Source organism: Cygnus atratus, chromosome Z (genome assembly GCF_013377495.2).
Source record: "Cygnus atratus isolate AKBS03 ecotype Queensland, Australia chromosome Z, CAtr_DNAZoo_HiC_assembly, whole genome shotgun sequence".
Classification (NCBI taxonomy): domain Eukaryota; kingdom Metazoa; phylum Chordata; class Aves; order Anseriformes; family Anatidae; genus Cygnus; species Cygnus atratus.
The window spans coordinates 28590620-28614894 of NC_066396.1; the positions used below are offsets into that span (position 1 = coordinate 28590620).

General features: G+C 36.9%; 1 protein-coding gene across 5 annotated transcripts in view; it reads left to right on the forward strand.

Annotated features, from left to right (window-relative positions):
- Positions 1–24275, forward strand: part of SMARCA2 (SWI/SNF related, matrix associated, actin dependent regulator of chromatin, subfamily a, member 2) — a 124659-nt gene that overhangs the window by 22026 nt on the left and 78358 nt on the right. For all 5 annotated transcript variants that reach the window (XM_035565860.1, XM_035565859.1, XM_050716493.1 and 2 more), the window contains exons 4-10: positions 5007–5336; positions 6159–6260; positions 9642–9891; positions 16319–16445; positions 17667–17840; positions 18068–18241; positions 22823–22993. In XM_035565860.1, coding sequence (XP_035421753.1) covers positions 5007–5336; positions 6159–6260; positions 9642–9891; positions 16319–16445; positions 17667–17840; positions 18068–18241; positions 22823–22993 — 1328 coding nt within the window. The remainder of the gene's footprint in view (positions 1–5006; positions 5337–6158; positions 6261–9641; positions 9892–16318; positions 16446–17666; positions 17841–18067; positions 18242–22822; positions 22994–24275) is intronic.

The following is a 24275-nucleotide window of genomic DNA, read 5'->3' on the forward strand; positions in this document are numbered from 1 at the left end:
ATAGCTGGCTGTTTAAATAATAATCATACTACATTTAACTGAATTTGAGCTGTGTTAGAAAGTGTGTTCAGCTTCTGTGAACTTCTGTGCTGGAAGTCCCAGTGTTGATATTAGAAGTATGAAATTCACTGTAAATTGTTAAAATGCTAAACAGAGTTATTCAGAAAATAAAATCTATGTTTAGATTTGATTTTGTAAGAGGAATGGGGAGAAATTGCAAAAAGCCCAATATATATGTGACAATGTTATGTTTTTTTTTTCTTTAATGATAATTCTTAAAGAGATATAAGTGGGCTGAAACAGTTTCCTCATTTTTTCTGGAATTTAGAACAAAGTAAATGCACTTACGGGGACACAACAGTGACACATAGACCTGTTTGAATAGCTTGGGTGGTTTTGCTTGCTATTGGTAAATGAAGGATAACAAATGTAGGTATTTAAGGTTTTGGGACTTAATCTTTATATATTTTTAATTAGCAACCAGTATTTGTTGAACTTTTTACTATAAAGATATACCAATTTAGTTATTTTATAAAATTCACCACAATTTTGCTACTGTACAATGCTTGTTGTCCCTATTGTTCTTCAATTAGCTGCACTTTCTTTTCTGATTTTTTTTTCTGCCTTATAAAGATGAGAAAAGATGTGTTGGGTCACCTTATCCATCTGCCTTCCAGCGTAAGACCTCACAACAGTTTATTTCTCCAGCCCTAGTTTTAAATTACTTGCACACATGGGGCCTGTATATCTTTCTCTTGGCTCAGAGTTTCGCAAGAGATGGTGTTAACACTGGCCATACCACCAATAGGGAAACTTTATATATTGCTTACCTTAAAAAAGATTTTTGTAGGTTTGATCCAACATGAACGTATTTATCAATGTGTGTTTTAAGATGTTATGCTTTTCCACTGTTACTGTGAGCATGTATGAGATTTATTTTTTAAAAAATAAACTTCAATTTTTGTCTGAAATGACAGTTAAGGCAAATGCCATACTGAACTAAATTTCTTCAAATCTGTATCTTTCTCCTCAAAAAATTCTCTTACATTGATCTCTTTGGGTAAGCATGTAACCTTCCAATCAGGTTTAGCAGAAAGTTTTTACATATATGATCCTCAGACATCATCACCATTCAAGTCTACTTAATTTTTAGTGGAAGTCAAGATCTCTGTTAAATATTTCAGTATTTGGAGTGGTAAAACCATGACTCTATCTAACATTCGTTGTCAGAGTTTAGAATTCAATTGTGTTCTCTTCTGTTTAATTGTACCATTAAAAGTGGAGAAAAAAAGGTCTTATCTTAATTTTTAGCTCTCTAGGTCTTCAGCTTTGTAACAGATGAGGAAGTTGGTCTTCGCTTCTGTTAACTAAAGTGAAATTAAAAGCAATTAGAGCAGAAACTCATACAGTCTGCCTTTCAAAAATACTTGTGTTTGGTAAAGTGTTAGGAATAGGATTTCTTCTGTTGTCAGTACTGAAGAGAATATGCAATTTATGACATTTTATGATGTATTTCTCTCAAAAAAAAGTTGGTGTCAAAGAGATGTTCTTAATTATTTATACAGTTAAGAGAGCAGCACTTGTTAATTGCTTAAAAATTCAGAAAAATTTCTGATGTAGTTTCACTAATCCCATTGTGGGATTATGGAGAAGACATAATCAGAATCAGTCTCTCCTCAGAGGTGCATAGCTAAAGCACAATGGGACCTAACGGGGGAAAAAATCATGAGAGTGATAAAGAATCACTATCACTGAAGATCTTCAGAACTTACTTAGATAAGACGTGGAGAAACCTGATACTTTGAGTTACCCCAGTTTAGATAATATCTGGGGCTATTTGACCTTCCTTTGCTAGAATTTGATGTCTTCAACTCTGTATATTTTTCAGAACTATCTGTTATTTTTTGCCACCTCATAGAACTCCTCTGTTGCAAGTGTTTTGCAACTTTATCATTCAGTGCTTTTGCTGTCTTCTGTTCTGAAGATTAAACTAAGCTGAAGCATTTATCCTCTATTGAAGATAAAATTTTATGTGGAAAATCTAGGGGAAGTGGTATTTGATAGTTCATCCTGAAATAATCAGGATAGTTCATCCTGAAATAATGATCTAGAGATTTAAAAAACGGAATGTTTACTGTGGGAATTCATGCGTGCCACAAAAATGCATTTGACGAGCTTCATAGCAGATGAAAGTTTGTTTGCAAAGTTAAAAAGGATGTCCTTCTTAACTGTACTTAAACATTCTTAAGCCCTGTGTCTTTAATATTTTCTTTTGCAGCATATGCTTGTTAAACTCAATCTTTGAGTCTTCATGTGTCCTTATTCAGAGCCCATATGTGCACGCTCACCTGTAGTAGAGTAATAAGATAGGTATATACTTCATGAGGATAGGGCAGTTACTGTTATTTCACACCACTAAGTCTTCTGAAAAGTTTTAAACTTAAAAAGGAAAACTTCCATATAACCTCTCAAATTTTAGGTAAGTGCTGTAAGTGCTACATTTTAGAGCCTCTACAAGATGGAAAGGCCTTTGTTCTTTTCTGAGATATTCTATTAGAATTTTGTTTTAAGTCTTAACACTTGTCAAGCCTTTTTTCCTTATTACCAAGAATCCTAGTATACAGGACTTTGAGGGAGAAAGAAGGTGCAGTTAACACATATCTAGAAAAGGAAAAATGTAAATAAATGCATATTTTCGGAGACTCCTCTCTACAAAAGAGTCATAGACTTGTAGCTGGAACTGCCAAGACTTGAAAGAAGTGCTCAAAATCATATCCCACAATTCTCATTTTTGTAGTACAGATGGATTTCAAGATCTTGGTTCTGAAATGTGTCAGTGATTAAGGAATATATAACTTGGAAAGCGTTGAAGGGGAAATAAACTGTCTTTCAAAAGGCAGTTTTGAAAACAATCTAATTCAAAGTAGGTGTTATTTAAAGCAAATTCTGAGATTATAAGTGTAATAGTATTGGATAAACATAGCAATAAATCTTGCATTTTTCAGGTATAAAACAATAATGCAATTTTGTGTGTTTTTTTTGTGGCGTAGTATTTGTTTTCTTAAAGCAGTGTTCTCAGCAAGAGGAATTTCTAGCTTCAGCTCTTAATAAAAAATAAAATTTAAGGCAAAAGTAACTGTGAAAGGAGAGGAATAAGTGAAGTAAACTTAAGGTTATTTATTATTGATTTTATCAGTACTAATAGGCGTGTAAACAGTTTTTGTAATGATCTAGTAAATACTTTTAGTAACTTCAACTTTCGAACATCTTTTTTTTTTTTTTCTTGAACTCATCACCTCACTTTCCCTATTTTTCTCTTAAATTGTTTAATTTTTCTTATAAAAATCTTCTTTCTGGTCTTCATCTTCTTTAGTTACAAGATTGAACCCAGTCTGTTTCTGTCTTGTCTTATTTGACCTTTCTCATCACAAAACCTTTACTCCTCTACTGTACTTCGATCTCATTTTCCTTTTTGAGGAGAGCTGAAATCCTGTGTTCTTTTTCCTTTATTTAGACATCTACAGACATGTAAAGCTTGTAAAATATTTTCATCCACAGAGGCCCAGCATCACTAGACTTTCAGTTCTTTAGCATTCTCATCTGTCTACTTGCAGAAATTCTATTGACTTGCAGCTTCTGTCATCTCACAAAAGAGAATTTGAGACTATGAGATTTTGTCCATGTTCCCTTTACTGGGAGACCAACGAGAATAGTGAAGCTAAAGAGAGGTCAAAATTACTTTTTTTTTTTTTTTTTTTATATGGACTATGTGTAGATGAAGTTGATGCAGTTTCACTTAGTGTCAGATTGATGGAGATTTGGTATCAGAAGCTTTTGCGTGAAGTTTGGAGTTCCGTATCCCTTGGCTTGGTAAAGCATATGAACATGAGCCAGAAGATTTCTTGATACTAGTTTTAATTTATTTTTTTATAATTATATATCTGTTATTATTATTTATTATTATATATCTGTATTCGTGTGTGTGTATACATACATATTTTCAAACTGGTTAGAACGTTATTTGTGCTCCACAATACCAGAATGAAGTGGGTAAATACTATCACCTTTTTTCACTGTTGGTAGAAATATTTAAAATCTAGCTGTCTGTAGCACTTTACCTGAAAGATCACTCTTAATACTTTTTTTTTTTTTTCTGACATGTTGTGTGTTCTTGATCTCACCAAAAATCTATACCATCTATTTTCATGGATGAGTCGCAAAACTCTTGGAAATGTGTGTTATGTGTAGTTAAATTAAGTGCAGTTAAAATTTAGACACAAAACCGCTGTATTCACAACTGCTATAGAAAGGTACAAGCACCATTTGATTCAGAATTGTGCTTGCTCTCTTAGAGTTTTATTAGAGTACCAGTCTTCAGCAGCTTCTTTAGAAGATGATTTTTGTGCTGGCAGTTGATGTTCCAAGTTCAAGATGAGCACCCAGATGGTAAACGGTATTGAGTGTTCTTCATCTGACTCAAAGCCTTAATCTGTATATATTAAGGAGCAATTGTGTAGAAACTGAACGCTACCTATTTCTATTTCTGTATTTTGGAGAGGTTTGGCAAAGAGGGTCAGTAAGGGTGAGTAGGTGTTCCTTGACACATGTACATCAAAAAGACATTACAACATCGAGCTGCAAAAAGTACAGAATCTACTACGTATGTATTGTAGTGAAATATTTGTCTAACATTCTAGTGAACCTGTATGCCATCCTGATGTTTCTTCGTTCTATTTCATGTTCAAGTTTGTCTTACTCTGAATATGAGAGTAATTGTTCTTTTTAGGAGTAATTAGACTGCTGAATCATAACTGTTCAGACAAGAGGTCACGTAGCTATCTTGATACCTCATGGAACTTCTGGTGGCACTTTGCTCTTGCAGAAAATACTACAACCATCCTGACTTGAGAGACATTTATATAGTCTATGTACTACTAAAGAAAATTAATGAAATTTAGGTTTGACTACACAGGATGATAAGTTTGTGATCATCTCATCTGTTCTAGGTTATATGTCTCCACACCCATCTCCACTAGGAGCACCAGAGCATGTTTCCAGTCCGATGTCTGGAGGAGGTCCAACTCCACCTCAGATGACCCCCAGCCAACCAGGACCCATTATACCTGGAGACCCACAAGTTATGAGTCAACCCAACAGAGGTCCTTCCCCTTTCAGCCCTGTACAGCTGCATCAGCTGCGGGCTCAGATTCTAGCATACAAAATGTTAGCTAGAGGTCAGCCTTTACCAGAAAACCTCCAGCTTGCTGTTCAGGGAAAGAGGACCCTGCCTGGCATTCAACAGCAGCAGCCTCCCAGTGCCTTCAACAGACAGTCTGGTAAGTGCACCCAGGCCTTGTGTCACTGTACAGATAATTTTTGGAAGTTCTTCTTGTGGAACATTATAGAAACACGTGATGTTCAGAACTGTGATTTCAGACAGTATTCTGGCCTTTGGTTTTAACCTTAAGCAAGTGCATAAAACATCTCTTATTAATAGGATATTGTCAACACTGAAATTAAAGTATTTGCCTTGTTATGTCAGATATTTTTTGAATGCTAATCATACTTAATTGATTACAATTTTACTATTCTTAAAGTGAATTTTCAGTCTCCTGTCATTATGGGGAAAAAATAGATATGAAATCTGGAGCAAGCTGACTGAAGGTAAAACAAACCATGTATAGTGTTCTATCAAGTACATAACATGAGGAAAAGAAAATGTTCGTAGTATTCTTTTTCTTCTAATGATAATAGATGTTACAATGTAGTAAGGGGGTACCTTTTGGTCCTAAGAAAACTGTTAACATTAAATACCCTTTGTAGTTTCTGAACACTTCCATTACTGAGCTAGCATAAGAAATAGAGCGTTAAGATGATCCTGTTTTCTTGTTAGTAATGGTTTTAATAATTCCACTGGTCACTCCATTTCAGTGCATATGACTTAGATATGACTTAGTTACCAAACAGAGGGTTTATTTAGATGTGATTTTAATATGCTTCATTATGTATTTTTTCACAGTAGAATCTTCTTAAAACCATGTTTAATGCACAAAAATACCATTTGCCTGAATAGACTAGCATGCTGGAAAGCAGCTGACTATTGCATGCTTGGAAATGCTTTGTATCTCAATACATTTATTTCCTCTGTCAAATTTTAGGTATTGGGTTACATGCAATGAGTGGTACTGCAACTGGACCAGGGCCTGCTCCAGGAATACCCGGACATACACCTGCCATTACCCCTAAAACTTGGAGTGAAGGTATAGAGGAGTATAATGCAAATTTTATGTCATACGCAGAGTTATGGTTAAATGGTGTAGGTAGAGAGTACAGAAAAGATGCAGAAAAAAAAAGGGAAAGTAAAAAGTCATACAGAAGAAATAGCGTAACCTTTACTGTGCCTAGGACTTAAATATCAAGGAGAATCTAACCATTTATTCATCCATGAGTGATTGACCAGATGAAATTATTACAGTTGTTAGGCAGCCTGAACATAAAGCACCTTTTTATAATCAGAATGAAATATATAAGCTGCCTGAGGGACACCCATAAAATCTACTTATGTTCTCAGAATGCTTAATTGCAGGAAGCTTGTCTTTCAAATATATTCTTTGTTACTGTAAACAAAAGTATTCAAGACATAGCAGAATGAAGCATTTTTTTTTAACTGGGTTGCTTTGAAAGTACAGTGTAGTCTTTGAGGTCTAATGAACAGAATATCATTTTTTCCCCACTTGATAATAATTTTTGAATCAAATAATTTGTTTGGATTTACAGGCTTATTTTATGGTTTGGAAGTAGAGTAAAAGAAGGATTGTATTGAAAGTAATTAGAAGTCCCTAATAGTAAATTGTTTGAAGGGTTTTGTTGGTTTGTTTTTTTTGCTTTAAGAGAGATTTAAAAAGAAATACAATATTATAGACTTGAGAATAACACATGCTTCTCATGCATTGGAAATCTTATGCGGTGCTGTTACTTGTGGGTAAATCTGGGGACACTGATGATTGTGATAGTTGATGTCATAAAAAATTCTCAGTCATTAGTCAGCTACTTAGGGCCACATAAAAAGGAAATGAAATAATAGTATGTAATCAGATGTAGAAGTGCTTTTCTTGGAATACTCCCAACAAATATTTACAATTTGAGTGGGATAATAAAGAGGGTGAAAAGTGTTTCTTGAGAGGTTGTATGTATGAGTTTATCAGGCACAGTGCCTTCTGGCTCAAATGCTGTGACTGAAAAATGCTGGAAGGTATATAAAATCACTAGATGGACAGTTTTATTTAAGTAATCCAGTATGCCATAATAATATATTTGTCCTGTTCAAGTATAAGCTGCTTAGAGTTTGTCTTTTTTCACTGCTCTTTTCGATAGGAAAAAAATTTCTGTTCTTGCTTTATCTGTTACAAGGATTTATTTGGTGCGTTTTTAAAGATTATGTTTATTTCTTTAGATTTATTTTTCATTCATTATGAAGTCCTTCATGGTAGTGTGCGTTCTACAGTTCTACAGAATTTGCATGATTGACTGAAAAGTGAGACTAGAGAGGGGCTTTTGGTGGCTTTGCTCTCTTTCCTTATTTTTTTAAAGCTGAAATGCAATGATGAGGTTCAACAAGAGCAAGTGTAGAGTCCTATATCTCTGGGGAGGAATAACTGCACGCATCAGTAATGGTTAGGGGCTCACCTGCTAAAGGGGAGCTCTGCAGAGAGGGACCTAGGGGTCCTGATGGAAAACAGGTTGGCCATGAGCCAGCAGTGTGCCCCGTGGCCAAGAAGGCCAATGGCATCCTTGGGTGCATTAAAAAGAGTGTGGCCAGCAGATAGAGGGAGGTTATCCCCCACTTCTACTCAGCCCTGGTGAGGCCACACCTGGAGTATTGTGTCCAGTTCCAGGCTCCACAGGGGGGGTTGGGCTAAATGATCTCCGGAGGTCCCTTCTAACCCCTATGATTCTGTGATTCTGTGAAAATGCGAAGTTTGTGCTTAAGTTCCTTTTCTGGAGTTTGAAGCAGATGTGTCAATGACAAATGGTGATCTCTGAAGACTAGGAGTCTTTTTATCTAGTTTTCAGAATGTTGGATTTGTTTATGTTGATTGCAAACATAATTTGTAGTTGTTTTTCCTAGCGTTAAATTACTATGACTCCTCAGACAATAAAGTGACAGCTTAATTGTTACTGTGTCTGTTGTTGTAAGTGACAATTTTTTGCATATCTGAATGCATGGGCGACTTGTTGACATAATGATATACTGAAATATGTGACACACAATGTCTGTAAATCATCTAGTTCCAACCCCCCTGCCATGGGCAGGGACACCTCCCGCCAGACCAGGTTGCTCAGTTCCATCCAGCCTGGCCTTGAGCACCTCCAGGGATGGGGCATCCACAGCTTCTCTGGGCAACCTGTTCCAGTGCCTCACCACCTTTAGAGTAAAGAATATTCTCCTTATAACTAATCTAGGTCTACCCTCTTTTAGTTTAAAGCCTTTACCCCTTGTCCTGTCACTGCACTCTCTGACGGACTCCCTCCCCAGCTTTCTTGTGGGCCCCCTTTATGTACTGGAAGGCCGCTCTAAGGTGTCCTTGGAGCCTTTTCTTTTCCAGGATGAACAACCCCAACTCTCCCAGCCTCTCTTTGTAGCAGAGGTGCTCCAGCCCTCTGAGCATCTTTGTGGCCTTCCTCTGGATTCACTTCCACAGGTCTGTGTCCTCATGTTGGGGGCCCCAGAGCTGAACACAGTAAATGACAAGTACTATATTCATATTAACTGAGGAGTTAATTTGAAGGGCCACAAATATAATGGAAGGACCGAATCACCTTTCCGATGAGAAGAGGCTGGTAGAGCTGGGACTGTCCATCCTAGGAAACAGAAGGCTCAGGGAGATCTTATAAATCTATATAGGTACCTCAAAAGGTATTTTTGAGGGAGCAAAGAGTATACAGCGAAGCTCTTTTCAGTGGTGTATAGTGACAGGTAAGAGGCAATGGCTGCAAACTGAAATCAAGGAGGTTAAGCTTGAGCATTAGGAAGCACTTCTTTACTGTGAGGATGACTGAGCTTAGGCATAGATTGCCCAGAGAGTTTGGAGGTCCTTGGAGATCTTCATAAACCATCTGGATGTTGTCCTGGGCAAGGAGCTTGTGTAATCCTGGTTGAGCAGGGGGGCTGAAGCAGATGAGCTCCAGAGGTCCCTTCCAACCTCAGCCATTCTATAATTCGGTGATTATAGATGTATTCTAAAGTGGTGCAAGGACAACAAACGAAGCAGAATTAGATCTTAAGGGAAATAAAATCACAGAATGGCTGAGGTTCGAATGGAGCTCTGAAGATCATCTAGTCCAAATAGAGCTGTTTTATGTCTTCTAATGCTAAACTTAAGTCAGCATGGATGGGCAAATAATGACATTCATCATAAAGTTTCAAGTGTGTTTTTTTTTCTTTCAACCAATTCCTGCAATGTGTTGTGTACTTCCATTTTAATGTTTTTTTAAATACAGAGTAAAGTCTATCTCAGTGTGTGCTTTTCTGGTAATTTTGTATGTTTGTCTTAGCTTCATGTTTTGTCTTCAGAAACCATCTTGAATTTCTTCCTATATTCCATATTTCATGTTATAAATAAATATTTTTTATGATTCAGGCCAAACCCCAGATATGAGCGTCTCCACTGCTCCTCAAAAGGTTCCTGCACCTCCACCTAGTGGAAGGCCTTCTCCTGCCCCTCCTGCTGCCCAGCCTGCTGCTGCCATGCCTGGACCTTCTGTACCACAGCCACCACCTGGACAGCCTTCACCCATTGTTCAGCTGCAGCAAAAGCAGAATCGCATCAGCCCTATCCAGAAGCCACAAGGATTAGACCCTGTTGAAATACTTCAAGAGCGTGAATATAGGTAAAAGTGAATAACGTGATTCAAATGAATATGCAGATTGTTGTTTTGCACTTTCTCAACAGATAGTCTTTACTGTCAAGTGTTGTAGTGACAATCATATAAACCGAGTTTCCAGAGAGGGACCGTGTCAAAGAGAAGTACAGAAACATCAAACTCAAATTGATAATTTAATTTCACCTCAAGTTACAACCTAGACAAAGCATACTGGCAGTATCATTGCAAACCATCTACGTTTTAAAAAAGCTCAAGTTCTCTGCTGTGTTACTGTGTTACTTGGATTTTTCAAAAAGCAGAAGTAAGGAAATCAAAATCTTTGTAATCTACAGAGAAACCAATTTAGTGTGGTAAGTTTTCAAAATTACAAACAAATAAGGAAGGGAGCAGTGGAGGTCAAATAGCTGATAGTGGCCAAAGCAAAAGCAAATTTTGTTAGCGATCATGGTGTTGGTCGGACTACCAAAGACTAAAGAGAATGTTAAGGATGACACAGGCAAGATTAAAGAAAAGGTTACCAGGAAATACAGTCTTTAAAAGTTGTCTCCTGAGTGTCCTAATTAGTTGATGAATTATATTCATAACAAAGTATAGAGGATAGCATTTCTTGTAGAACTAGAAAGAGACTTCTCCCCTTTTCCTATCAACAAGGCCCTTTAGACGACAACAGTTGTCCTTCAGAATCTGCAGGCAGAAGGATCTTGACCTGCACATAAAATATTTCTAAAGATTATCAGTTGGAGGGAAAAGACTGCACATAGCACATTGTTTGGTTTGGATTAATGAAACCTCTTCTAATTACTATAAGAATGAGTTTGTGAGGAAAAAGTAACCAAATGGAATGGCAATCTCACTGGAAGCAGGTTTGAAGACTTTCACTTCATGAAGGTAAGGCACCATAAACTGCTTTAGGATGTGGTGCTATGTCCAGAATCCAGGCCTTGATCCCAGAAAAGCTCTCACTTCCTGCGTAAAATAATGCTTAAGTAATTTTGTGGCATGTAGTTGTGGTAATTATCTTTTTATTGGTAGGACACACCATTACGTAGTTTCACAGTTGCTCAAAATGAATGTTTGTATTACTAACCTGAACCAAGAATTGTGTGGCCAATATGGTGTAACCTTCCCTGCATCAGTTGCCTCAAATTTTTTGATCCTCTGTCTATCCATCTCTGCTCTTATTGCACTATTTACACCAAACTGTTATGACTTAGTATGCATAAGTGGAGGAAAGTAAGATAACTTGTGGCAGAAAATAATTTGTTACATTCAATATATAGAACTGATTGCAGATACAGCATATGCATGCGCTAGGTTCTAAACACCCTAATCTTGGCAGAGTAAGTGAGGTGGAAGTTTGAGAGGGATTCTGTGGTAGGAGGTTCTCACTTTCACTTTTTACAGTAGTGGCTAAATAGTGACCCAAGCTTTTTTAATGTTGAACACTGCTGGAATTTGATATAGCTTTGCACACCAGAATGCTTAGAACTTCTGGAAGTCTCTTCATTGCTTAAAGCTGTGTAAGTAATATATGACAAAAGCTTTAGGGAAAAAAACAAAACAAAAAAAACAGTGTAACAGCTTTTATGCTTTGGATGGTGCTAGGCTTAGCTTTAATGTAGGGAAGCTTAATGCAGAAACATGAAGCATTCACACTTCCTCCATAAAATGGGAGTAGAAAAAAGCCAGTATAAATATTTTTATTCTGATAACCTGTGAAGTTAGCGGTAGCTTTATGAAACAGTTCTCTCTTAAGATCTGTGAGTAGTTAAATTTTCTAATAAAGCATTATTCTCTCAAATACCCAGAAAACTGGGTTCACGTTTTTCATGAAAAGATGGAATTAACACATAGGTGTTTCAGGTATCCATATTTCAAAGATATAAACCCAAAAGGCATGCTGTTTCATTGTGGGAGTCTGAGCACTGAATCTGATCGAGTTAGGAATTCATGAAGGTCACAAACTGTTTACTCTGTGACCTTAAACATAGTGTTTCTGCACTAAAGGTGTGAAGTATAGTGCTGGGGATTCTGTCTCACATTCATTTACTACTAATTCATCAGCTTTGTGATAAAAGTTAATTACTGGGTTACTTGGCCTTTCTTTGTGGTTTATATACTCTTCTTAAGCAGTTAACGGCTGACTTTTGGTAGGGGATACATGCTACTGTGTACACATTTCCATTTTTTTATGGATCATTTATATAGTTTCTGTATTAGAGCATGTCTTACTTGCACACATTACAGTGCTGTAAAGGTGAAATACTCTAGTTTTTGCTATTACACTAAATAAATCACATCTAATTATTTATTTCAGTGACAGCAATTCTTTTTTCCCTTCCTTGTTACTAGGTTGTTATGTAGTTTGACAATTTATCAAATAGGCACATACAAGTACAGCACAGTGTTCCTATCCATTAACCATGTATTAAATAGACTGCCGCAGATGGAGAAGCAGTAGTGGACCTATTAACATATTGCTGGGTCTGAAAAAGCTTTGAATGTGGTGTAACATCAGCATACTATTTCTTCTCTCTGAAAACCCTGGATCCATTTATTTTAAAAAGTGTCTGGCATAAATTAACAAAAAGAAAGAAAGTGGAGAGTTAATGTTGTAGTTAAATTCACGTGGTTGTGCCAAGAAGCTATTTGTAGCATGTGTTAAAAAAAGGATTGTATGATAATTGCTGTAAATCTCTGTATGACTGACTAAAGGTGGATAAAAATATACCTCGATATTTTAAAATTCTGATTAATATAAGAATTCTAAAGTATTTATATGTGGAGAGCTGTTAAACTTGTGGTCCTTATAATCTTGCTGAGGTGATAAATTCATACCATGCTTTTATGAAACTCCCCTTAACACTTTCTTCAAAATAAGTGCTGCTTTTCAGTCTTAGTGAATAGGTGATCCCTTAAAGCTAATTATATGCAGTGTAATTTAAAGTTATTCTGCTATGTGGAAAGGCTTTTTTCCATCTTATCATTAATTTAAAAAATGTACTTGTGTCCTGTGGACTGTTAGTACCTTCTTTCTGTTATCTGCAAAATCTCTTTTTTATGTATATTCATTGCTTGCTGTATGGTGTCCACTCCAGACTTGCTGGAATGTGCAAGAGTAACCTTTATAGCTGACCGCAGTTAGTGAGGAAGAGGTGTACATCAATTAATTGCAAAGGGATTTCTGTGTAGATATGTTAGCCACTTTCTTCATGGATGAGGATAAATTGCTGAACTGCAAAGATTAATTAAATGTATTGTTTAAGTAAGATAAGATTATATTCCTCAAGTCCTAGTAAAATCATCTGGGAAACTCTTCTCCTTGAATTCCATTGTTGACTTAATAGCAGTTAGTATTTTTCCATGAAGACAAGAACAGTCCAATAAAATGCAGGCATTCTCTTTAAAGATTTGAAGGTGGCTCTAACTTTAAAACACTTCAAGCAGTTGTGGCATTCACTTGAGGTGAGATGTCTGCCATGAAATTCTTTTAAAAATCATATTGACTACCCAGGAAAATTCTACTACTGTTAGTAACCAAGACAATATGTTTAATACTTCCAGGAAAGTCTGAAATAAAACTGCCAAATAAGTTTCCTTTTTTTGTTTAATACATAACTCACTTGGCTGCCATTTTTCTTTACTCTTTTCTATGTATGCTTTATATTTTCATTAATATGTACATTTTTTTGACCAGGACTTTATTTTGAGAACAAACCTGAGTTTCTATGAGAATTTTCTGAGTTGGTATCTGTACTGACTTTGAAATGCTGTGGGTTTTTTCTTGTTTGTTTGTTTTTTTTGTTTGTTTTGTTGTTGTTTTTTCCCTACTTCTTCCATGTGGCTGTATTGTAAAAGGATAATAATCACACATGAAAGAGAGTAAGTGTTGTGAGGGTAGCTCAGTGCAAACCTCTGTTTTTCTGGTCACTTCAGCATATGGAGGGAAAAAGTTGGAGGAAAAGTTAACATTGAAATACTAAGTTGCATTGTATATAATAATATATAATAAATATAATAATTTTATGTGTATTTATTCATGGTCAGCCTTTCAATAAAGCAGGATTGAGAACAAGAAAGAAAATGATTAGCAGCTTAAAGGGTCTTTTATATGGAGTGGACTGCTTAGTGTGATAACGGGATATAACAGCACACTGGGTAAACTTGCATTATATTTAGTCGTATCTCAAGAAGATTGTATATTTTGATTTTTTTAATAATTTAGATGATAAAAATAAAAACTCCAGCCCAACTTTGGCTTGTAATTACATTTATAATTCGTAAACTTTTATGTTTAGGAGGCACTTTCATCTATTTTCTTACCAGAGTTAGGCTAACAAACCAATTCTGACAGAATCAATAAGTGAACATTTCACATCATGTTTTTTGCAAAATGCTTCATCAATTTAGCTATCTAAAACTGTAGGGAATAGTAGGAAGAAGCTAGATTAACTTTTTGTGCTCATCTTCTTGTATAGTGCAAGAAGGAACACTCTATGCCAGCAAAAAAGAAGAAAAAATATAAACTGAAAATACGTTCAGTATTCAGCCTTACTAAGTCCACAGCTCAAAAGGGGAGTCTGGGAAGGTTGTGACTGCTTCACTCACTAAAGTTCCTAGAAGTCAGTGCAACCAGGATCTGGCTTTAACTTTTTTAGGTAATTTCAGAAGCATGGCAGCTATTTGGGGAGTGAAATAAATCATAGTTGTGATCGATGATTACATCTATGTGTGAATAATCAACAGGCAGAGCATCCAGCATGGACTTAGAATACTAATGGTATTCTGTTTGTACGCCGTGGCTGCTTTTCTGTATGGATATACAATAGTACATCTAATCTCCAAGGAAACCACATAATTCTCAGAATTTTGCATCTTTAGTTGCACTAAAATGTCTTCTCAATAACTGGAATGCCGAGTTACAAGTGAAGTTGTACAAAGTGTAGACTTTTTTTTTTTTTTTTTTTTAGCGTAGTACGGCTTATTTAAAGGAACAAAATGTACTGATGTTTCTAATGAAACTCCTTCTGGCTAGGACAGTAACTCTTTAGGTTTTACATTTCAGTCTGTATGAAAAACTTATCTAACCCAATTTTGCTTCAATTTTTTGTTCTCTTGAGGGCACTTTGTTAATCTTCTGCAGTTACACAGCATTACATACTTTTTCTTCAGGAACTTCAGAAGTCTTTTGGGAAGACAAAAAAATATGTTGTTCTAGAATTTTGGGAAGGAGTACTGCTACAGAACAGATGTTGTCTGCCACTTTACAAGTGATTCTAGTTGCTTTTCAGATTATACATGAGTCATTATGCATGTAGCTACTCTGATACTAACTCCATATATCAGGTGCAACCATTTTGCCTGGCGTGTGATCTACTTTCCAGCAGTAAGGCTTACATGTCAAGTGTATGAGAGTTTGTAGCACAGTGCACAAACCACAATGTGGAGTGCTGAGGGGTTGAAAGGCAGGGGAGACATGGAAAAGAACACTGTATGCAAAAAAGCTCCATAGAAAGTGTTTTCTTTCTGCCTTCACACCAGTCCAAAAGTCCTCATCACAGAAGAACAGCAGCAGAGGCCTGTTCTTAATGTGATCTGATGTTTTGTGCTTTGCGAAAGTAAAGAAAATGGAGATTTTTGTGAGTCCTGTGCAATATAGGGAGGTAAAAGATACTCCCATTCTTCATCTTTAGGTTTTTGATTTTGGAAGAGAGAGGACTCCGCTTTCTTTCTCTCTCTCGTTTCCTTTATCTCCCTCTTTCTCGCTGTCTTTCCTATTCCCTTTTTCTTTTTTCCTTGCTCTTTTGTGCTCGTTATTTCATTCTCTCTCTCTCTCTTTCTTCATGCATTTGGGAAATGATGGGCACTGAATCAGTTGAATTGCATGCAATTTTTGTATGACTTAGAATTTTTGGGTCTGTTATTTTTATGCTTCAGCAAAATTTACAGTTCACAAAAATACTTAATTGTAAATAAAACCACAAAACCTATATAACTGTTAGCTCAGTGATCTTGGTTTTCAGTGTAAAAAATATAACAAAACAAGGTCCTTATGGCTTGTCCATTATTCTCTTTCTGTTGAATTTGCGAATGAATGCAAAAGGAGGTTGCAAAGGTAGAGTGCATAAAACAATACCCATCGAAGAAGCCTGAAAACAGAATCCTGGATATATGAGTAAAATGCAGTTTCTAAGTTGCTTTTCTTGCATGTCCTTTTGGTCAAAATTAAAAGAAGGGCTGACGAGTATTTTCATTAATTTCCAATTTATGGAAAAGGATACCTAACCTCCATCTCAGTAGAAATCTTTTAGTTTAGAAACAAGTGGTAAAAGCCAAATAAATACCTGAGATAAAATGCCTATTTTAATTGTATCATTTTGATAACTATTTAAATATTTTTCCTGATGTCTTATCCATTTTTGTATTCACTTAGGCTTCAGGCTCGAATTGCTCACAGAATCCAGGAACTTGAGAACTTGCCTGGTTCTCTGCCCCCTGATCTGCGAACTAAGGCAACGGTGGAGTTGAAAGCACTTAGGCTACTGAATTTCCAGCGTCAGGTAATGCCTTTTGCTTCAGGAAAATTGTCAGAGATTATAGTCAAATGTGTATGTGTAACACAGGATGAATTGGCAAGAGATCTTTACAACAGTACTGAATCTAAGCAGGAGATTTTGTATGTGAGCAAACTTGACTGATAAGCATGTCACAGAAATTGTCTGATTACTAAAAATGCACAAGAATTCTTTCTGCCTCCTGCTTCATTTCCCAGTCTAAAGTGTACCATAGAACCGTGCCTTTTATAAGGAAAATGACAGTAGCACAAAGAGGAAACAAGCAGAATAGGTTGCAAACCCATTTTCAACACAAATCCCAGTAGACATCTTCTTCTGGACATTCTTTATACTTGTCATGGGTCCTCTTGCTCTGGGAAGAATTGTATGGTGGTGGTGTGTGGTATTTCTTATGATCTGTTTTCAGAATTTTCACTGTGGCACAGACTTTGAAAATTACGCTTAACAAGATCATACATAAAACAGAAGTTTGGTCTTGAATGTATGTATTAGCAAACGAATTTCAGAAAAAGAAACACAGTGCCAGACTCTTCTGGGCCTCTTGCTGTAGGTTTTTTCAGCTAGTTTGGAGGACTAAACGTGTGATTCGGCAGGTCAAGCAAAAATACTTCCTGACAGAAGTCTTTGCCAGTAGTTGTACTATGATGCTCGAGTCTTCCTTCCCGCTGCCCTGGCACTCCTTTGTAATGAAGTTTTGTTGGAGGTTAAATGAAAAGCATCAGGCTCTCCCTGCTGCAGTGCTGGGACTGTGGCTGTACTGTTCCAAGCCTTTACTATTTCACTCTCCCTGCTGTCTCCTGTGCAGCTGACAGTGAAAGCAGTTGTCAACTCTGTTCAGCTCCAGCTCTAGAAAGCATGTTATATATGTTGTTCATTCATGTTTTATTTGGATGACGTAACATCTTGGCTAGCTCCTTTCATTGCAACAGAACAGTGATTTGTGCTATCTTGCTAAGAAGGAAAAAATTATGATTAAGAATGATGAACTCTTTTGGCCATCCTGTGGAGGCTTAAGATTTGTTTAGGGAAACAGATATATCCGCTGCAACTGTATAGATGCTGATTGTTTGTAGAACTATAATAAGGAAAATGGAAGCTGGGGCATTTTCTGGACTGTTATTATTTTACTCTGCCGTAACAATGCTTATGGTTGTTTTTCCATGTATCAAAACTGTCTATTTGTTTCTTTTTTTTACTCATTGGTAGTTGAGACAAGAGGTGGTAGCCTGCATGCGTCGTGACACAACGCTGGAGACAGCACTGAACTCCAAAGCCTACAAGCGAAGCAAGCGCCAGACTTTGAGGGAGGCCCGTATGACAGAAAAACTTGAGAAACAGCAGAAGATAGAACAGGAGAGGAAGCGTAGACAGAAGCATCAGGTATTTTAGCTTATTAGCTGTTTGTCTGGTCACAGAAATTCAATTTGCTTTGTTGTGATGATCTTTCCTGTTCTGTATTTTATTCACCTTTCGAGTTTTTAAGACACAAAAAAACTTCAAATCATGAAATAAACAATAGGAAAACAATAAGATTATAACATTTGTATTCCTGATTTCAAATCATATGCTTTGTCCAAGTGTCTGTACTAACTTGTTTCTTTTTCTAGGAATACCTCAATAGTATATTGCAGCATGCTAAAGATTTCAAAGAATACCACCGGTCAGTGGCTGGGAAAATTCAGAAACTTTCTAAAGCTGTGGCAACTTGGCATGCTAACACCGAACGTGAGCAGAAGAAAGAAACAGAGAGAATTGAGAAAGAAAGAATGAGAAGACTAATGGTAAGGAGTGGAGGGAGAGATACGATTGTGTTAGCTAAAATCACATACTCTATCCTTTTTAATGTTTCATATCCTGTCTCAAACAACCACCTATTTCCTTTGCAGAGTAAATCCTCTGTAACTCAAAAAGTATAAATCTAAAACTGCTGCGCTTCGATTATGTGTATTTCTGATGATGACACTGTTCACTTTAACCTGTAACTACTTTTTTTTTGAGGTTCTCTGACACGAATAATTGTTTTTTTTCTATCAGCTTGAAAACTTAGCACAGCCACTAGTATATAGCATCACTTAATCTAATTAATTTCATATACTAGCATTTTTACAAAACTGCATGGATATTTGCGCACTATATAAATACTGTTTTTTTTCTAGGCTTAGAGTTTTTGAAGATTCCATTTGATTATCTAGTTCATGGCATTTCTCAGCAACTTTTGCATAATACTGATTTCACATACAAAAATACATAACTCATGGCAATAATGAATGTAAAGGGCAATCAGTTCTACCCATTAATGCTCCAGGCCCATACTGCTTCATGCTCTTTCAGTTTTCTCTTTTTCGCAGCTGCTCAACATCAGTTTTATCCTTTTTAAGACACAGTAAAATGATTTTGTGTGTAACTGTGTCTTGTCAGAACACTGTGGGATTGATGAGTGGGCTGCCTACGTCTCTGGAGTTAAAATAATTGTGGAATGTAAAGTGTAGACAGATTAATGTGCATGGGCTAGTGTATGAGCAACTGGGACTGGAAAAATATCTTCAAAACGTTGGTTAGCTCTTTGTTAACACTACTAACACTTCACTAGCATAGAACTGAATAGGAATTGACATTTTCTTTGAAACAGAGCTGGTAAAAAAAAAAAAAAAGTAAGCATCTAAAGAAAATAAAGCTCTATTCCCTGTTCAAAATCTATTCCCGTCATGAATTAAAGACTGAGCAGTTTGCTTTTAAAAATAACAAAAGAAAATATAGAAATGATTAAATATAAAAAATGATAAAAACTTAGAAATAAAAGCACATGCAAAATGTAAATAAGGGACTTGCATAAGAGAAGAACAAATGTTTAGACCCTAGAGTATTTCTGAAATTTACATACTAATCTGCATTGTCGAGCATTTTTGTAATTTGAGATAGTTATCAGCAGTCTACATACTTCAGCTGTTAAAATGTTAACAGAGAAAAGAAAAATAACTGACTAAAAAAAAGATAATTGTGATGTTTTAGAAATACTTTAGTACATTGTTTTTGAGGTTGAGCTTAAGAAATTCTAACACGCGATAAAGTAAATAATGACGATGTCCACTACTGAAAAATAAAGTTGATTTGAATGTCCAGAAATGACATGTGATACCAATGCTTCTAGAATACCAGTGCTTTCTCCTAAAACACCCTAGCCAAGGCCTTTGCTTAATCTCTTAACATATAAAAAGGTCTTGATAGGCATTTTCAGTCTGGGGGTTTCTGCTCAGAAGTACTTGCCCCTACTGCTCATTTAAATTCTGCGAAAGAAATCTGTATGTTATGTATGTTGAGTTGCTTTGCCTATTTAGTTTCAGTCCACTTGTGGTATGTTTTTAATTTTCAGCGGTGTATTAGAGGTTTTTACAAACATTATGCCTGCTCAGGCTCGTGGTGTAGCATGATGTAGCAAAAATGTGCTGTGTCTAAAACTCTTCACTTACATTCTCAGCAGTTTTGAATTCATTACACAGATTGTCCTTCATTGACTGTGATTAGAGATGGTGATTGTGTCACAGCTCATAAATATTAGTATATATTACATACAAGAATGGTCATTGGTATGATTTAAAAGGAAACTGTCAAGACAAGCTTGAATGTGTGAAGGAAGTACCTTGGCCAGATTACAATGACTATGTGTTCAATAATAATAATAATAGTTGTAAAGGCTTAGCTTCTGAGCAATGGCGTAAACATTACTACAGAAGTTTATGAGCAATCTTACAAGCTGAATTTGAATGTTACAGCTGTCCTTTGCAGCTTTTTGCAGTCTTGGTATCTTTCCAGAAAGGCAAGAGATTGTTTGTGTCTCCAAGAGTGCACTCTGTTAAAGTAATCATCTTTAAAATACTTCATATTCCATGTTTGTTTTAATACATAATTATATACCTCTTTGATCTCGTTTTGGCTAAAATTGACAGTCGTGTCTGTGCTACTTTCCTTGTGTTTTTCTGATGTACTCAGACAGTGCATTGTGTCTTCACAGCACATAAAAATAATATTTCATGGTATGTCTTAACCCTAACTTGTATCCTTATGTACATATGTGAAGTTGCCAGAATGATTCAGAGATGCAGCTGATATGGTGAATCCTTTCTCTTATAGTGGTCTGTATCAAAGATGAAAAAACACCAGAGTACAAAGGTGGTAGGAAACCTACCGAAAAGAAAATTTCCATTTGACACCTTAAAGAAAAGGTTCTTACTCTTACTGGAAAAATGACCAAATACAAGTTCAGTATCCATCTTCCATGTTCTTTCTCTGGGTATGAGTTACCTGCACTTCATGTCTTTGAAAAGACATCACAGAAGATTTACCAAGTATCTGTGTTTCAGTACAGTACAGTCACTAGTCAGATTCCCTAGGGCTCCATTTTAGGGCTAGTTGTCTTCAGTATTTCTACAAATGACAAGGATGCAGGACTCAAATGTATGCTAAATAAGTTTACATATGACACTAAATTAGGAGGAGCTGACTCCCTTGAGGGTAGAGAGAGGCCTTGCAAAGAGATCTTGACAAATTAGAGAGCTGGGCAATCACCAGTTGTATGAAATTTAAAAAGAGGAAGTGCTGAATTCTGCTCTTGGGATGGTGCAGCCTTGGCTACAAACACAGACTGGGGGAAGAGAGGCTGGGGAGGAGCCCTGCAGAAATGGGTTCTGTTTGATGGCAAGTTGCATATAAGCCTGCAGCATGCCCTGGCAGCCAAAAGGGCAACTGTATCATGGGATACATCAAGCACAGCATTGATAGCTGGTCGAGGGAAGTGATTGTCCTGCTCTGCTCTGCACTGGTGCAGCCTCACCTCAAGTACTGAATGCAGTTTAGGGTGCCACAATAAGCAAAAGACAAAACTTCTAGAGAGTGTCCAAAGGAGAGCAACAAAGATGGTGAAGGGTCTAGAGGTCAAGATGTATGAGGAGTGGCTGAGGTCACTTGGTTTTTCGGATTAGAGACTGATAAGGGGCGTCATGGCAGCCTACAATTTCCTCATGAGGGAAGGTGGAGAGGCAGACTCTGATCTCTGCTCTCTGGTGCCAGCAGCAGGACATGAGGCAATGGAGTGAAGCTGAGGAGGTTTGGGTTGTTGGGAAAAGGTTCCTCACTGAGAGAGAGTTGTCGGGCAGTGGAACAGGCTCCCCAGTGAAATGGTTATGGCACCAAGGCTGCCAGAGTTCAAAAAGCATTTAGACAATGCTCTCAGTTGTATAGTTTAATTTTTAGGTCATCCTGTGTGGATCCAGGTGTTGGATTGTATGATCTCTGTGGGTTTTTTGCAGGATATTCAATGATTCTAGGACACTGTAATTTCCTTGATGTGGAAGTTTTTTTTCCATGATTTTTTTTTCCTGTTAAAACTGTTGTAGATTTTCCAATCATTCCATGAGGGTAGGATATGTTTAGAATTACAGAATCCCTCAATTCCAGAGTCACTCAGGCTGACCATGAACTTGGGAGGTTTCTAGTCCAACCTCCTTCCCAAAGCAGGGTCAGCATGAAGGTCAAACCAGGTTTCTCAAGGCTTCTTTCCATCATGTCTTGAAAAATCTCTAAGATCTAGAAATGGCATAACTTCTCTGGGCCTCTGTTGCACTGCATGTCTGGGGAAAAAAGTGTCTCCTAAAATCCAGTCTGAGCCTCCACAGTTTCAACTTCAATCAAGGTCTGTTCCATGCTAGGGAAATTTGAAGCAGTATTTACAAGTGGTCTGACAAGGAACAAGCAGAGGAGGGTATAATCACTTCCCATGACCCTACTGGTAACATTCCTGTTGATATAGTCCAGGATGCTGTTGATCTTCTCTACTGTCAGGCCACATTGACAAATCCAGTTCAGAATAAATTGACATCCATGGATGGATGCAGTGGAGCTGTTCACCTGCCTGTGTCATTGTCAGGAGCTCTAGGACTCTGTCTTTGAACTTCATCAGGTTTGTGTTGGTCCACTTGTAGCCCATTTATTTTGCCTGTTCGTGTCCTTCTGAAGGGCAGCCAGCCCCAGCATATCAACTGGTGTCCCCTGTTTTATGTCATCTGAAAACTTGACTATTGTCAAGTCTTTCATCTGTTACTCTGGGTCACTGACAGAGATGTTAAACACATGTCCCAGGTAGACTTCTGTGGCACCCCTCGTGTTACTGGCTTCCAGGTAGGATATGACCCTTAATCCCAAGCGTATGACTCTCTGGGCCTGGTCATCCAGTCTTCTCTTTATCCATCTAGTTGTCTACCTACACAGATCGTAATGACCTAATCAAGATAACACGTGATTATAGAGAGAGGGGTTGTTGGTATTCAAAAACATTTCTGTCATGGCTCATGTTTGTTTTGTATTGCTAGGCTGAAGATGAAGAAGGCTACCGTAAGCTGATTGACCAAAAGAAGGATAGACGCCTGGCCTACCTATTGCAGCAGACAGACGAGTATGTGGCTAACTTGACTAATCTGGTATGGGAACATAAACAAGCACAAGCAGCCAAAGAAAAGAAGAAGAGGAGGAGAAGAAAGAAGGCAAGTAGTTACATCTGACATCTTTAAGCCATGTCTTCTTCAAATACAATTTTAATGTTGATTAATATAGTGATCTCCAGTAGTCATATACATACCAGAATGTGTAAAGTCATCTACACTGCCTCATTCTTAACACTGAGTGAACTCTTCTTTCTCCACTAAAATCTGTAAGAAATTTGCTAACATTAATTCCCAAGAAGGCGAGGAGGCAAGACTAGAAAATTGTGGGTTGTTAACAATGATTTGCTAATAAACTTTCCAAAGGCAAAATTGGGCCAAATGTGTAAATTAAAATTAAAGTACTCAAGTGGATCCAATAGATCCAAAATAAGTTGTGAGAAGGTTAAAAGAGTCTCGTTTATGTAGTTGTTACATGCAGGATAACTTGCTTAGACCTCCTTATTCTGAACTTGGCTCAGTCCATCTTGAAGGACCATTGCAAATAACTAGGAAGAACTTGAGTAGGTTTATAATAAAAAGGTATTCTACCAGTAGTATGTTCATTGTGCATTCTTACCATTTAACTGAAACTTTTCAAAATTATCTTTGTTCATACTAAATATTTTACCATGTCAGAGGGACTGGTTGTAGAAACTGAACAGTGTTAGTTTTGAAAAATTTACGTTGTGTGTGAAATGATAACTAAACAATGATTTGCCATTTTGTGACCTATAAGTATCTTTAATTTCTTGCAGGATGGATTAGAGGATTTTTATAATCCTTTTCTGTGCCTGGTTTGGTACTAATTATTAATACAAATATAAACATATCTACGTTGTTTACTGGCAGCACTCTAAATGTGCTAATAAATGCCACCATATAACAACTTGTAATTTTGAAGATGAATGACCTCAGAAATACTCTGTATTTTCTTCTGTCACTCTCCAAAATGTCTGTAATTTTGTTGAGTATGTTGTTAATATATAGACACAGTCCCCTGGCTTCACAGCTAAGATGTAATTTAAATGGAGTTTTTGACCCACAGTGCCTGTGAGAACAGACGTGATTTTAGTGTACAGAATTCACAGTAGAGATGGTCCTTACTGAGAAAGTGTGGTGTGTACATGCACTGCTATAATAAAATGTTTGAATTCGACTATCTATTGGGCTGTTTGCCTCTGTGATGCTCAGTTTAGCTGGTATGTGTGAGGAATAAAGCATCTTCCAGCAATGTCATTAAAGACATAATTTTCCTTCTCTGAAGTAAACTGGTAGCGTGTGCCATAAATATGCAGTGCTCATAAAAATCCAGGCCTCTTCCTGGCCTGAAAACTAACAGAAA